This window comes from Amphiprion ocellaris, chromosome 8 (genome assembly GCF_022539595.1).
Source record: "Amphiprion ocellaris isolate individual 3 ecotype Okinawa chromosome 8, ASM2253959v1, whole genome shotgun sequence".
In the NCBI taxonomy this organism is placed as follows: domain Eukaryota; kingdom Metazoa; phylum Chordata; class Actinopteri; family Pomacentridae; genus Amphiprion; species Amphiprion ocellaris.
In genome coordinates this window covers 3,984,461-3,997,590 of record NC_072773.1, presented here as the reverse complement: position 1 = coordinate 3,997,590, position 13,130 = coordinate 3,984,461, and the positions used below count along the sequence as shown (strand labels likewise).

The 13,130-nt window shown below is 37.4% G+C and overlaps 1 protein-coding gene across 3 annotated transcripts in view; it reads right to left on the bottom strand.

The window, feature by feature from the left end:
* Window positions 1-13,130, bottom strand: part of lamb2l (laminin, beta 2-like) — an 80,743-nt gene that overhangs the window by 11,675 nt on the left and 55,938 nt on the right. For all 3 annotated transcript variants that reach the window (XM_055013060.1, XM_055013062.1, XM_055013061.1), the window contains exons 16-23: window positions 11,749-11,910; window positions 11,542-11,663; window positions 8,370-8,490; window positions 6,666-6,858; window positions 6,419-6,562; window positions 2,739-2,970; window positions 1,452-1,615; window positions 422-646 (exon numbers count right to left, since the gene is read on the bottom strand). In XM_055013060.1, the coding sequence (XP_054869035.1) occupies window positions 422-646; window positions 1,452-1,615; window positions 2,739-2,970; window positions 6,419-6,562; window positions 6,666-6,858; window positions 8,370-8,490; window positions 11,542-11,663; window positions 11,749-11,910 (1,363 nt within the window). The remainder of the gene's footprint in view (window positions 1-421; window positions 647-1,451; window positions 1,616-2,738; window positions 2,971-6,418; window positions 6,563-6,665; window positions 6,859-8,369; window positions 8,491-11,541; window positions 11,664-11,748; window positions 11,911-13,130) is intronic.

The window sequence follows — 13,130 nt, the reverse complement described above, 5'->3', positions numbered from 1 at the left end:
AATACATATTAGAAAAAGCCAATTATAGCCTCAAAATTTAAGAAAGTTTTAGGAAATAAGGTGTCAATGTAAGGTAATACTGAAGACTAAAGATAATACTGACAACTAATGCTAATGCTGATGACCAATGCTAATAGTGACGACGAATGCTACTACTGATGACTAATACTAATACTGATGGCTAATGCTAATAGTGATGGCTAATGCTGATGACTAATTCTAATACTAATGAATAATGCTAATAGTGACGACTAATGCTACTAGTGATAACGAATAATGCCAATAGTGGTGGTTAAAGCTAATGCTGATGACCAATGCTAATAGAAATGAAACAATACCCTCGAAAACATGTTATGGAAGAACGACACATTCGTATGCTGCATAGTTAAATATCATATACAATATAATAATCATCACTCACGCCTGCAGTCGTGGGCCAAAGCGTTGCCATAGTAACCAAGCTGGCAGCGGTCACAGGACGGGCCGTCGGTGTGGTACAGGCACTTCAGGCATTGGCCAGTCCTCGGGTCACATGACCCGGGGTCCTGGGTCTCGATGTTGCCGTTGCACTGGCAGGGGAGACACTGCCCACTGGCCTGCTCTGGGTTGCCATAGAAACCAGGCGCACACTGGTCACAGCGAGGACCTGGAATGGAAATGGAGGGAATAAATATAGATAGACTAACGCTAATACTGATTTCTAATGTTAATACTAATGACTAATGATAACACTGACAACTAATGCTAATACTAATGATTAATGCTAATACTGATGGCTAATGTTAATACTGATGGCTTATGCTAATACTGATAGCTAATGCTAATACTGATGGCTAATACTAATACTGATGGCTAATGTTAATACTGATGACTTATGCTAATACAGATAGCTAATGCTAATACTAAAGACTAATGCTAATACTGGCGGCTAATGCTAGAACTGATGACTAATGCTAATGCTGATTTATAATGGTAATACTAACGACTCATGTTAACAATATGGAAAATGCTAATACTAATAACTAATACCAATACTGATGATTGATGCCCATGATGATGACACATGCAAATAATTATGGATAATGCTAATATTAAATACTAATACTAAAAATCGATGCAAATAATTATGACTCATGCTAATATTGGCTAATGCAAAGGCTGACGACTGATGCTAATACTGATGACTAATGCTAATGGTGATGACTACTGCTAATATTGATGGCTCATGAATACAAATAAATACAGTATAACAATACAAAAAATAAGAATTAAAAAACAGGAAATGGAGTGAAAAGTTCAATGCAGAATCAGACACTTTCTATGATTTTGCATGGTACAAACACATATAAAAAAGTCAATCAGGTGAGCCCAGTTGATCAATAACACTGTAGCATAAAAAACTATCATCAAATATAACATGAGAACAACTGAGCTGTATTGTGAAAGCTCACCACTGTATCCTTGTCTGCAGTTACAGATGATCTGATTAGACGTATGGTCAGCGTGACAAGAATTCCCATTGACGTGATCAGAGCCGGGGTTGCCGGGGCAGGGGCAGGGCCGGCAGTGCTCCCCTGATCCAAGCACTGGGTTTCCAAAGAACCCATCCATACAACTGGGACAAATAAAGGGGATATTTACTATTAATCAGACAACTAATGCTAATACTGATGGCTAATTCTAATACCAATGACTAATACTAACACTGACGACAAATGCTGATACTGATAGCTAATGCTAATACTGATGGCTAATACCAATACTGACGAGGAATACTAACACTGACGACAAATGCTGATACTGACAGCTAATGCTAACACTGATGGCTACTCCTAATACTAAAGCCAAATGCCAATACTGAAGACTAAAGCTAATAGGAATGGCTAATGCTAATACAAAAGACTGATACAAACACTGATGACTAATGATAATACTGATGAGTAATGTTAATTTTGACAGTTAATGCTAATACTGATGGCTAATGCAAATACTGACGACTAATGCCAACACTGATGACTAATGCTAATGTTGATAACTAATGCCAATACTGATGACTAATGCCGATAGTGATGTCCAATGCTAACACTAAAGACGAATATTGATACTGATGATTAAAGCCAACACTGATTGCTAATGTTAACACTGACGACAAAATGCTAATGTTGATGAGTAATGCTAATATCGATGACTAATGCTAATAGTGATGGATAATTCTAATGCTGCTGACCAATGCTCAGAGTGATGGCTAATAATAATACTGATGAATAATGCTAATGCTGATGACTAATGCTAATGCTGATGACTAATGCTAATAGTGATGGCTCATGCAAATACTTAGGACTAATGCTAATACTGATGACTATTGTTCATAGTGATGGCTAATGCTAATATTTAAGACTAATGCTAATATGCTAATAGTGATGGCTAATGCCAATAGTGTTGGCTAATGCTATACTGAAGACTAATGCTGATGCTGATGACTAATGCTAACAGTGATGGCTAATGCATAAGACTAAAGCTAACTGTTAATACTGATGGCTAATGCTAATACTGATGAATGCTAAAAATAAAATTTTTTTAAAAAAAAATTTTGAATAAAAAATAAATGGTGTGAATAGTTCAACGCTGAACCAACCAATTCCTGTGATTTTTTACAGTGCAGATACAGTCAATATATCAATCAGATGGATTTATTTCAAAGAGACTGAGGTTACAGAGTGAGAGCGAGTTGTCGTTACCGTTCACAGAGGTGTCCAGCTGTGTCATCCCTGCAGCCTCTACATTCTCCGGTCAATGGGTCGCAGAGGTCGGCGTGGCCATTGCACTGGCAGGGACTGCAGCTGGGGAACCCCCACTGGCCTGGCTGGCAGTCGGAGCACTGGCGACCAGTGGCTCCTGGCCTGCACTGGCAGTGGCCGGTACCTGGGTCACACTGGTGGCTCAGAGAACCCTCAGGGTGGCAGTCGCAGGCTGGGGGGAGAAAAATACCGATGAATATTCTGTGCTACACCTATTTTTCTATATCTATTAGATGCTGTATCAGAATTTTCTACTTACATACAATCTGTGCAATATAAATAATAATCTGCAGTGTTTCCTCTAGGATTTTTTCCCAGCAGCGGCGCTGCTCTGCTCCTGCTTCCTGTACGTACAAGCAACAAAAACTGCTTTATTTAAGGAATTCTTTGTTTTCTGTACAGGCCATGTGTTCAAGGATTTTTTTTCAGGACACAAAACTGCAATACAGAGTGTTTTTCTTTCAAATGTCAGCAGCCTTACAGTTAAACTGAACTCTTCCTTCCTTCCATAAACTTTAAAGAGTTATGTGAACTTTTATTCATAACTGTACTTTATAATTCTCATATTTAATGAAGGAAGAGTTTAGTTTAACTGTGAGGCTGCTGACCTTTGAAAGAAAAACACTCTGTATTGCAGTTTTGTGTGCTGAAAATAAAATCCTTGAACACATGGATAGAAAATTAAGCAGCTTTTGTTGCTTGTACATACAGGAGGCAGAAGCAGTGATTAGCACTGATATAGAAAAGCAGATGATATAAGATAAATCTTTATGAACCCCACATTCAGAATTTATTCACAACTGTACTTTATAATTCTTCAGTTTCCAATGAATCCCACAACTCTTAATTTAGATAATGAAATCACTGAAACACACAAATCTTTGTAACAGTTCTTTCATAAATTTCATACAAATCTGGTGAGATAAAACAAAAAAAAAAAAAAAACAGCTATCTGGCCATAATATCAAGAAATATGTTTGGAGGAGAGAAGGTGAGGCCTGTAGCCCCAAGAAAATCCAACCTTACATCAAGCATGGTGGTGGCAGTATCATGCACTGGGGCTGTTTTGTTATTGCAAAGTAAATGTAATAATGAAGACGGAGGACTACCTCCACATTCTTCAGGAAAATCTAAAACAAAAGGTTCCTGGGACGGGGTCTTGGACAGGGTTTGTATGAAAGCTAATATTGATGGCTAATGCTAATACTGACTACTAATGTTCTTCCGGAATACTAAAAAAACACAATATAGACATGTGAACAAGGTAAAAAAAAAAAAACTTACGGTGAATCCCCATACCTACACTGTCATGCTATATAGGAAAAAAACTTAATGTGTCAAACTACATATTATGTCAAATGAAGGGTGCAAACTGTGGCTAAATCTACTAAGAGAATAGTTGAAAATGTTCCTAATTTTTCACTAATGCTAATAATGACAGCTAAAGCTAATGGCTAGTGCCTTATTCTAAACAGCCAATGAAACTGAGAAAACAAGTTGCAAAACTAAACTCTCAAATCTGCAAATTGTGATCTGCAAAACGCTAACACTGATGGCTAATGCTAATGCTGTTGACCAGTGCTCAAAGTGGTGGTTCATGCTAATACTAAAGACTAATGCTAATACTGATGACTCATGCTATTGCTGATGGCTAATGCTAAGGCTGATGAGTCATGCAAATAGTGATGGCTAATGCTAATACTATAGACTAATACAAATACTGATAACCAATGCTAACACTGATGGCTACTACTAATACTAAAGACAAATGCCAATACTGATGACTAACATTAATAGTGATGGCTAATGCTAATGCGAATGCTGTTGACCAAATCTCAGAGTGATGGCTAATGCTAATACTAGAGACTAATGCTAATATGGATGATTCATGCTATTGCTGATGACTAATGCTAATGCTGATGACTAATGCTAACAGTGACTGCTAATGCTAAGACTAAAGACAAATACAAAAACTGATGACTAACGCTAATACTGATGACTAATGCTAGTACTGATGAGTAATGCTCATAGTGATGGCTAATGCTAATGCTGATGACTAATGCTAGTACTGATGAGTAATGCTCATATTGATGGCTAATGCTAATGCTGATGACTAATGCTAATACTGATGACTAATGCCAGTACTGATGACTAATGCAAATAGTGATGGCTAATGCTAATACTAAAGACCAATGCTAATGATGATGACTAATGCTAATAGAGATGGCTAACGCTAATACTAGAGACAACTGCCAATACTGATGACTAACGTTTATAATAAGGCTAATGCTAATGCTGTTGACCAAAGTTCAGAGTGATGGCTAATGCTAATACTAAAGACTAATGCCAATATGGATGATTCATGCTATTTCTGATGACTAATACTAATGCTCATGAGTAATGCAAATAGTGATGGCTAGTGCTAAGACTAAAGACAAATACAAAAACTGATGACTAATGCTAACACTGATGACTAATGCTAGAACTGATGAGTAATGCTAACAGTGATGGCTAATGCTGATGACTAATGCAAATACTGATGAGTAATGCTAGTACTGATGAGTAATGCAAATAGTGATGGCTAATGCTAATACTAAAGACTAATGTTGATATTGATGACTACTGCTAACAGTGATGGCTACTGCTAAGAATAAAGACAAATACAAAAACTGATGACTAATGCTAATACTGATGACTAATGCTAATGCTGATGACTAATGCTAGTACTGATGAGTAATGCTAATACTCATGACTACTGCTAGTACTGATGAGTAATGCAAATAGTGATGGCTAATGCTAATACTAAAGACTAATGTTGATATTGATGACTACTGCTAACAGTGATGGCTACTGCTAAGAATAAAGACAAATACAAAAACTGATGACTAATGCTAATACTGATGACTAATGCTAATGCTGATGACTAATGCTAGTACTGATGAGTAATGCTAATACTCATGACTACTGCTAGTACTGATGAGTAATGCTAATCGTGATGGCTAATGCTAATACTAAAGACTAATGCTAATACTGATGACTCATGCTATTGCCGATGACTAATGCTAATGCTGATGCGTAATGCAAATACTGATAGCTAATGCTAATACTAGAGACTAAAACAAATACTGATGGCTAGTGCTAATACTGTTGAGTAATGCTAATACTTATGACTAATGCTAGTACTGATGAGTAATGCTAGTACTGATGACTAATGCTAATACTGATGACTAATGCTAGTACTGATGAGTAATGCTAGTACTGATGACTAATGCTAATACTGATGACTAATGCTAGTACTGATGAGTAATGCTAATAGTAATGGCTAGTGCGAAGACTAAAGACAAATACAAAAACTGATGACTAATGCTAGTACTGATGAGTAATGCTAATAGTGAAGGCTAATGCTAATACTAAAGACTAATGTTGATACTGATGTCTCATGCTAATTCATTTAGGGGTTTTCCTCTGATTTTAAACATAGTGGCCGGGTCATTTTTGACCCTAAGACAACACGAAGGTTAAACCTACAACACAACAACGGGTTCAAAACGTACAGCAGAAGTGTAAACACCAGCTTAACGTACTGTTTTCTACCTGTGAACAGTTGTTTTGTGACTCACCAGTGCAACCATTCGCTCCAAAGCCATAGGTTCCTGGTGCACACTGGTCACAGCGGCGACCCATAACGTTGGGTTTACAGCGACACTGACCTCCGACCTTATCGCATTCCCCGCTGAGGGATCCCTGAGGGTCACACTGACAGGCTGCATACAGATAAAAGACAAGAAATGAAACATCACATTAGCATTATTGGTAAAGAAACAAAGATTCTGAACCCCTTGTTGTCGTTCGTTTGTGTTTACTTACACAGAGCGCCGTCGTGGATGATGGAGGAAATACTGCAGATGAGTTTGGAGCACATCTCAGCCAGAGCTGGCATCGGCGTGATCATGAAGGAGTCCAAACACATGTAGCGAATCATCTCATCCCGTCGCTGCTCCGCTTCTGGTGTGTTCCCTTCGAAACCAGGAAGTTCTGTGTATTTGGGGATCAGGACCAGCTGTTTAGTAAAGAAACAGAAATCTGAGGTAAAAAAACAGGAAAAGATTGAAGGATTACAGCTATAAGGATGGAGGTACATAGATCAGGATTGTGAGTTATATGTAGCTAAAACGTTCTGAGAAAGTTCTGAAAAGTTCTAGTGATGTCTACAGCAGGAAATTTTCTTTTAGTTCTTAAAGTGTTCCTCTAAAAGGTAGAAAAAAAGATGTTCTAAAAATGTTCTTAAAGCATGTTCTTCCTTTGTTGTCATGTAACATTGTGGGAATGTTCTCAACAGCAACATCCTCAGAATATTACAGGCAAAATATTCTAACTTTGTTCATTTTTCAATTAGAAGAATGTTTGAATGTTGGTTTGACAACATTCTCATGAACCATAATCTGACCATATCCTCAAATATACTCTGAATGTTAGAACATTCTGAGTTCTACTAACATCTTTAATTTTTCTTTTAGTTCACAGAATGTTTTTCTTAAAGGCAGAATAAAGTTCTCTAAAGACGCTTTACAAATGTTCTTAAGACATTTTCCAAATGTTGCATCTAGAACGTCCTTTCTGTAACGTAATCATGAAAATTGTGGGAACTTTTTTTAGAAGAACATTCTCAATGGCAACATCCCCAAAACATTCCCAGAACATTGCAGGTACAATGTTCCACCTTTGTTTATATTTTAAATTAAAGGAACATTTCATAAAAACACGTTCTGTCTTCTGAGGCCTCGATAACATCTGGAGAACATTTTCTGAATGTTGGTTTGAGAACGTTCTTCTTTAGCTATCATGGAACATAATCTGACAACATCCTCCAAACATCCTCTGAATGTTAAAACGTTCTGTCTTAGTTCACTTTTAACCTCACAGGGACATTATTAGAAATGATAAATATCCTTAAAATGTTCTTTGAACATTAGATTAAAAGGTTTTCTTTCAAACATTATTAGAACTTGTAGAGAACTGAGAAAGTTCTGCAAAGTTTTAATAATGTTTTCAGCAGGGAATGTTTGCTTTAGCAAATGTTGTGGGAAGGTTCCCTGCTTGCAACTATAAATCAACTTATGGAAAAAATAAAACATTAGAATGTAACAGCTGAAAGAGAGACATCAACTCTACAAACCAAGATTCTCTCAGGGTTTATTGAAGAAATGTGCTTATTATTGGCAAGAAAATAGAGTTAAACACTAAAATCTGTGTTGTGTTTACAGAAAAAACTTCCAAAAGTGCTTTAAAACAAAGTTTGTATCCTTGTTGGAAAGCTAATCCCACATCAGTCAATTCAACACAGCTTCAACATCTGTATGAGTATTTTCCCACCACTAGGGGGAGACATCACTCATTTAAACTCATTGTGAGGTCACCTCTCCTCACTGAATCCTGCTCATGATTTAACTTTGGACTCTCAGCTTCACTGATAGAGGCGAAGCAGACAACTGACTAAAGCCACAGTGATGTCAGTTTCCTAGTCTGTCTTTTAAAAAACAGCAGAATGAGAAACAGGAAGTTGAATCTCACCGAGTCGATTAGGATGAAGGCGGTCAGGTGTCGGTGTGTGACTCCGTGACGCTGGAACCTGATGGCGACCACGTAACGATTACTAGGCTCGAAACAAAATGGCCTCGGCATCTGGATGTACCTGGAAAAACATAGTGCACACAAAAACACTGAAAAAGATAAACACATACATACAAGTCTTGCTCTGCCTTCTAAAGTTATCCAGCTTGAATGCAACCAGGTAACTTCTAAAAACTGTGCTTTTTGTACATATATATAAATGTAATCACATGCAATCAATCAGCCATAGCTTATATTTATATATATTTATAACTGCAAACTGCTAAGTGACCTGTTTATTTTTATTGTTTATGTGGTCTAGCTTGCCAACATTTTAAGCTGAGAAAGATATTAAATATTTTTTATCAGTATTAAGTATTCAACAAAAATTGACTCCAATAGACACAAAAACACAAAGAAATGAAAAAGAGTTCAGAGAACACAGGAAAAATTAGCATGATTCCAATAGGAACATGAGGTTTCTTTTCCTAGAATAACAAGTTATGACAGAGATTTTAAAATCTTTAATATTCAGTTTTGTATCTTCTTTGTTAAATGTGATCTATATAATCAGCATGTTTAAACCCCCCCGAATCCCAGGCAGTTTCTTCGCTTTGAGTTTTTTTTAGTTTCTGTCCAATTTGTATTCATTGTGGGCTCATTTTTGAATGTAAAATAAAGTCCTGCACTTCTATGGAAACAGAATAACTTTGACTAGAAGGAAAGAGAACTGCAGTGTAACATTGTCATAAACATAGTTATAATCCCATAAATCAGTGAAAAAAGTTGAATTGGTTTATATAAAAAAATGACATAATTACATTTCCAACAGGTGTTACCAATACTGGAAACATAAACAAGCAGCTCCACAGACTATACATATTTGACACAGCCTGCAGCTCAGCCCAGTTCACCTGTTTTTGTCACTTACCTGTTAGTCTCAGCCGAGTCACTAATGGGTTCTCGGTTGCACAGTGGAACAGAGAATTTTTTGTTTTATAAGGTGATTTTGTTGAAAAATTATGCGGTTTTGGCTCACATTTGCATCCAGATGAGCAGTTTAAAACCGTCGGAAAGTTGAAAAACCAACATTTCTTTCTGTTTTTAGCTTCTTGCTGTGATAAATGGCGTAATTGAGGTGATTTTTTTAAAGACAACATGTTTTTTCGGGTCTCATTTTTGGCAATTGTTTACTTGTACAATTTTCATTTGGGAACTTGAATGTATTTTGGGGCATTATTTCCAGAGAGTGTAAAGACTGGGGGAAAAAAACACAATAAAAGACAAAGCATTCTTGAACTTTACTGACTTTTTACAGCGACATTTATTTCTTACTCTCATACATAACTTCTCTTAGGTTTAGGATTAAACCCTGTTTTGGGACATTTTCCACCTGCCTCTGGATTTAAACCCTGCGTTTGTGTGTTGGTCTCTCTTTGCTAATTGCTTTTGGCCGATGAACGAACCTCAGCGGTGAACGGAAGCTGAGCACGGTCCGCTGAGACGGACAGATCCGGGCAGGGTCGGACCTCTTAGTTCCAGATGAGTTCAGACTCTGAAAGGCTTCTCAGCAGGTTGAAACTAAACAGTCTCACAGGTTTTTTATCTTATATCCTGTTTTTGTTTCCCAGATTTCCCTACGGTGATAATTAACACGCAATCCAGTGTGATCTGCAGAAATTGGCCTAATGTGGTGATTCCATGACAGTGTAATAACAGACCAATATGAGACAGGGATGATAATGACAAATGGAAAAAAACTCGGAAAATGTCCGCCGAAGCCCTCCCCCCCCGGCGGCAGGATGGCCATCATGGCGAGCGGCCATCACAAGCCTCGGCTCGCGAAGCGTCGGCCGGCCGGCCGCTTGCCTACCCCCCTACAATTTTCTCAACGGATTTACACGATTCACAAAAACTGTACTTTCGGCGGAAAAAAACTCTCATCCCTGATGAGAGGAATATCATAACATAATCATTTATTTGAGGATATTTATGATGCTGCTGTTGGAGCAGACAACAACTAGCTATCAACAAGCCTTTACAAAGGAGGAAAGTGAGGAAAGTCAAAGGTGAAAGTAATTCAGCGATGAAAAAAGATTAGCTGTGTAACAAATCTTTAATTATTTATGATGAATCTTCAGATATATTCGAGCTGATTATCATTTTACTGTCAAATGATTGTCGTGTGTCTTGTGCATATTTTTTTCATTCTTTCATTACAAATTTCAGTCAAATTGCAGTGTAGTTTTAAAAAAAGGCTGAATGCATGAACTAAATGCAAATGTTTTGATCTGAACCTGAATTTAAAGTGATCCAGATGCAAAGACACACACTAAAATCACTTATCTTAACACAGAATACAATGATTTTGCCAATTAAAAATTAGGTTTTTGAAGAGTCTTTAGCCTTTGTACGACAATCTATTACAGAACTAACCAACCTAAGCTCACCGACTTTTGATCTGGACCTTTTCTAAAGTGCTCCAGATGCAAAAAAAAGAGAGAAAAACCAGTGAAATCTCCATTTTGTTGCATTTACATTAATAGAAAAACAGTTTTGTAAAACCGAACCTGCAGTTTAAATCATCTTCAGTCTAGTCCTGAATTTAGTTCATTCACTTTTACCTGTCAGCGGTTTTAATGTTGTGGCTGAACATGTAATCTTTAGTTGGACAAACTTAACATAACTCTGTGATTCAACTTCTGAACCTCAGTTGACCAAAGGAAGTTGAGTAAACTTGCTTTGCAGCTAGTTGCCTTATTTTCTGAAGCTTTCTTCTTGATGAACCTGGACCAGACGTATGTACAGTAAAACCTGGTTTCTTTTCCAGCTGTTTCCCACATCTCAATTTCAGTAAACAAACCTGCTTCTTCCTGTACCTGATTCCTACACCGTCTGTCCTACTTTGTTTTCCTGCCATGGGTGAAACAACAGTGAAACCGCTGCGGGGTAAAGTGAAATAAGAACTCACACAAGCCACGACACGTTCAGGTTACAACAATGACATGATGCAATTTTTCTCCTCAGCTCTCCGGGACACTCAAACAAGCCCTGCAGCGACTTGAACAAACACACCGGCTGCAAACGGACCACATCTCAGGTTTATACACTAAGACGGCGGTGGTGCAGGTACCTGTTACGGTGCGGCAGGGTGACGGTGTAGAGCTGTTCGGTCGGTAGGAGGTTTCCACAGCGGAGACTGGAGGGCAGCAGGACGGAGGTTATACTGACCAGGGCCTCCCAGTCTTCTGTCGACTATAAAGCACAGACAGAAGCAAAGATTAGTGCAAGTAACTACATTTTAGATCAGTTTTATAGGTCGTGACCTTCATTCGGGCACCTCGGGTTCGTAGCGGATCATGATGTCGTACTCCATGGCGTAGGGGATGTTGTCGATGGTGAACACCAGGCCGGCACCATCTTTGACTCGAGCGAAACCAGGTCCAGTCCAGGTCACCATGTGGCTGGGAGTGTGTTCTCTATGAACCGTCCTCACATCCGGCTAAAAGAGGCAGAAACATCACCAAAGAATAACTTTATCTTTCAACTATTACAACCTACGCTCTATACAACATCTACACTACCATTCAATACAATACCGTTCAAATGTTTGGAGTCATGTAGAAGTGTCCTTATTTTTAAAAGAAAAGTAGTTTTTTTCAATGAAGATAACATTAAATGAATGATAAATCCAGTCTAGACATTGTTAATGTGGTAAATGACTATTCTAGCTGGAAACAGCTGATTTTTAATGGAATATCTCCATAGAGGTACAGAGGAACATTTCCAGCAACCATCACTCCTGTGTTCTAATGCTACATTGTGTTAGTTAATGGTGTTGAAAGGCTCATTGATGATTAGAAAACCCTTGTGCAGTTATGTTAGCACATGGATAAAAGTGTGAGTTTTCATGGAAAACATGAAAATGTCTGGATGAACCCAAACTTTTGAATGGTAGTGTACAAATTAGGGATCAACTGATATGGGCTGACAGCGATGTCGATTATTGGTACTCAAAAAAGGAAGATCACTGATATTTAGAGCCGATATACAGTAAATGAAATATTTTAACAGCACATGATAGCAGAGAACCTGTCATTCACAACTAGACTTCTTCATTAATAAGTGTGACTATAAATGAATATGTAAAATAGAAATAGGAATGATTAAATTAGGACGCTCTCCTCTGTTTAAGTGGGATGGACTGAGAAAAATGTTCCCAAAAGAACTTAAAATTGGACGAAATTACATTTAATTTTTTATAATACATAAAATAGAAATAGGAGTGACCAAATTAAGATGCTCTCCAATGTTTATGTGGGATCAGCTGACAAAAATGTTCTCAAACAAGCTTAAAATTTGACCAAAATTACTTAAAATGTTTCCAAAGCAACTCAAAATTTTCCAAATCCGTAAAACAGAAATAGAAGTGATCAAATTAAGACACTCTCCAATGCTTATGTGGGATGGACTGACAAAAATGTTCCCAAAAGAACTTAAAATTGGATGAAATTACGTAAAATTCTTTAAAATGACTCAAAAAAATTTTGAAACTCCAAGATGTGTCCAAAATGACTTATAATTTGACAAAAATTACTTAAACTTTTTCCAAAGTCACTCAGAATTCTCAAAAATATATAAAATAGAAATAGGAGCGATTAAATTAGGACGCTCTCCTCTGTTTATGTGTTATGGACTGAGATAAATCAGTTTGCTTCTGCT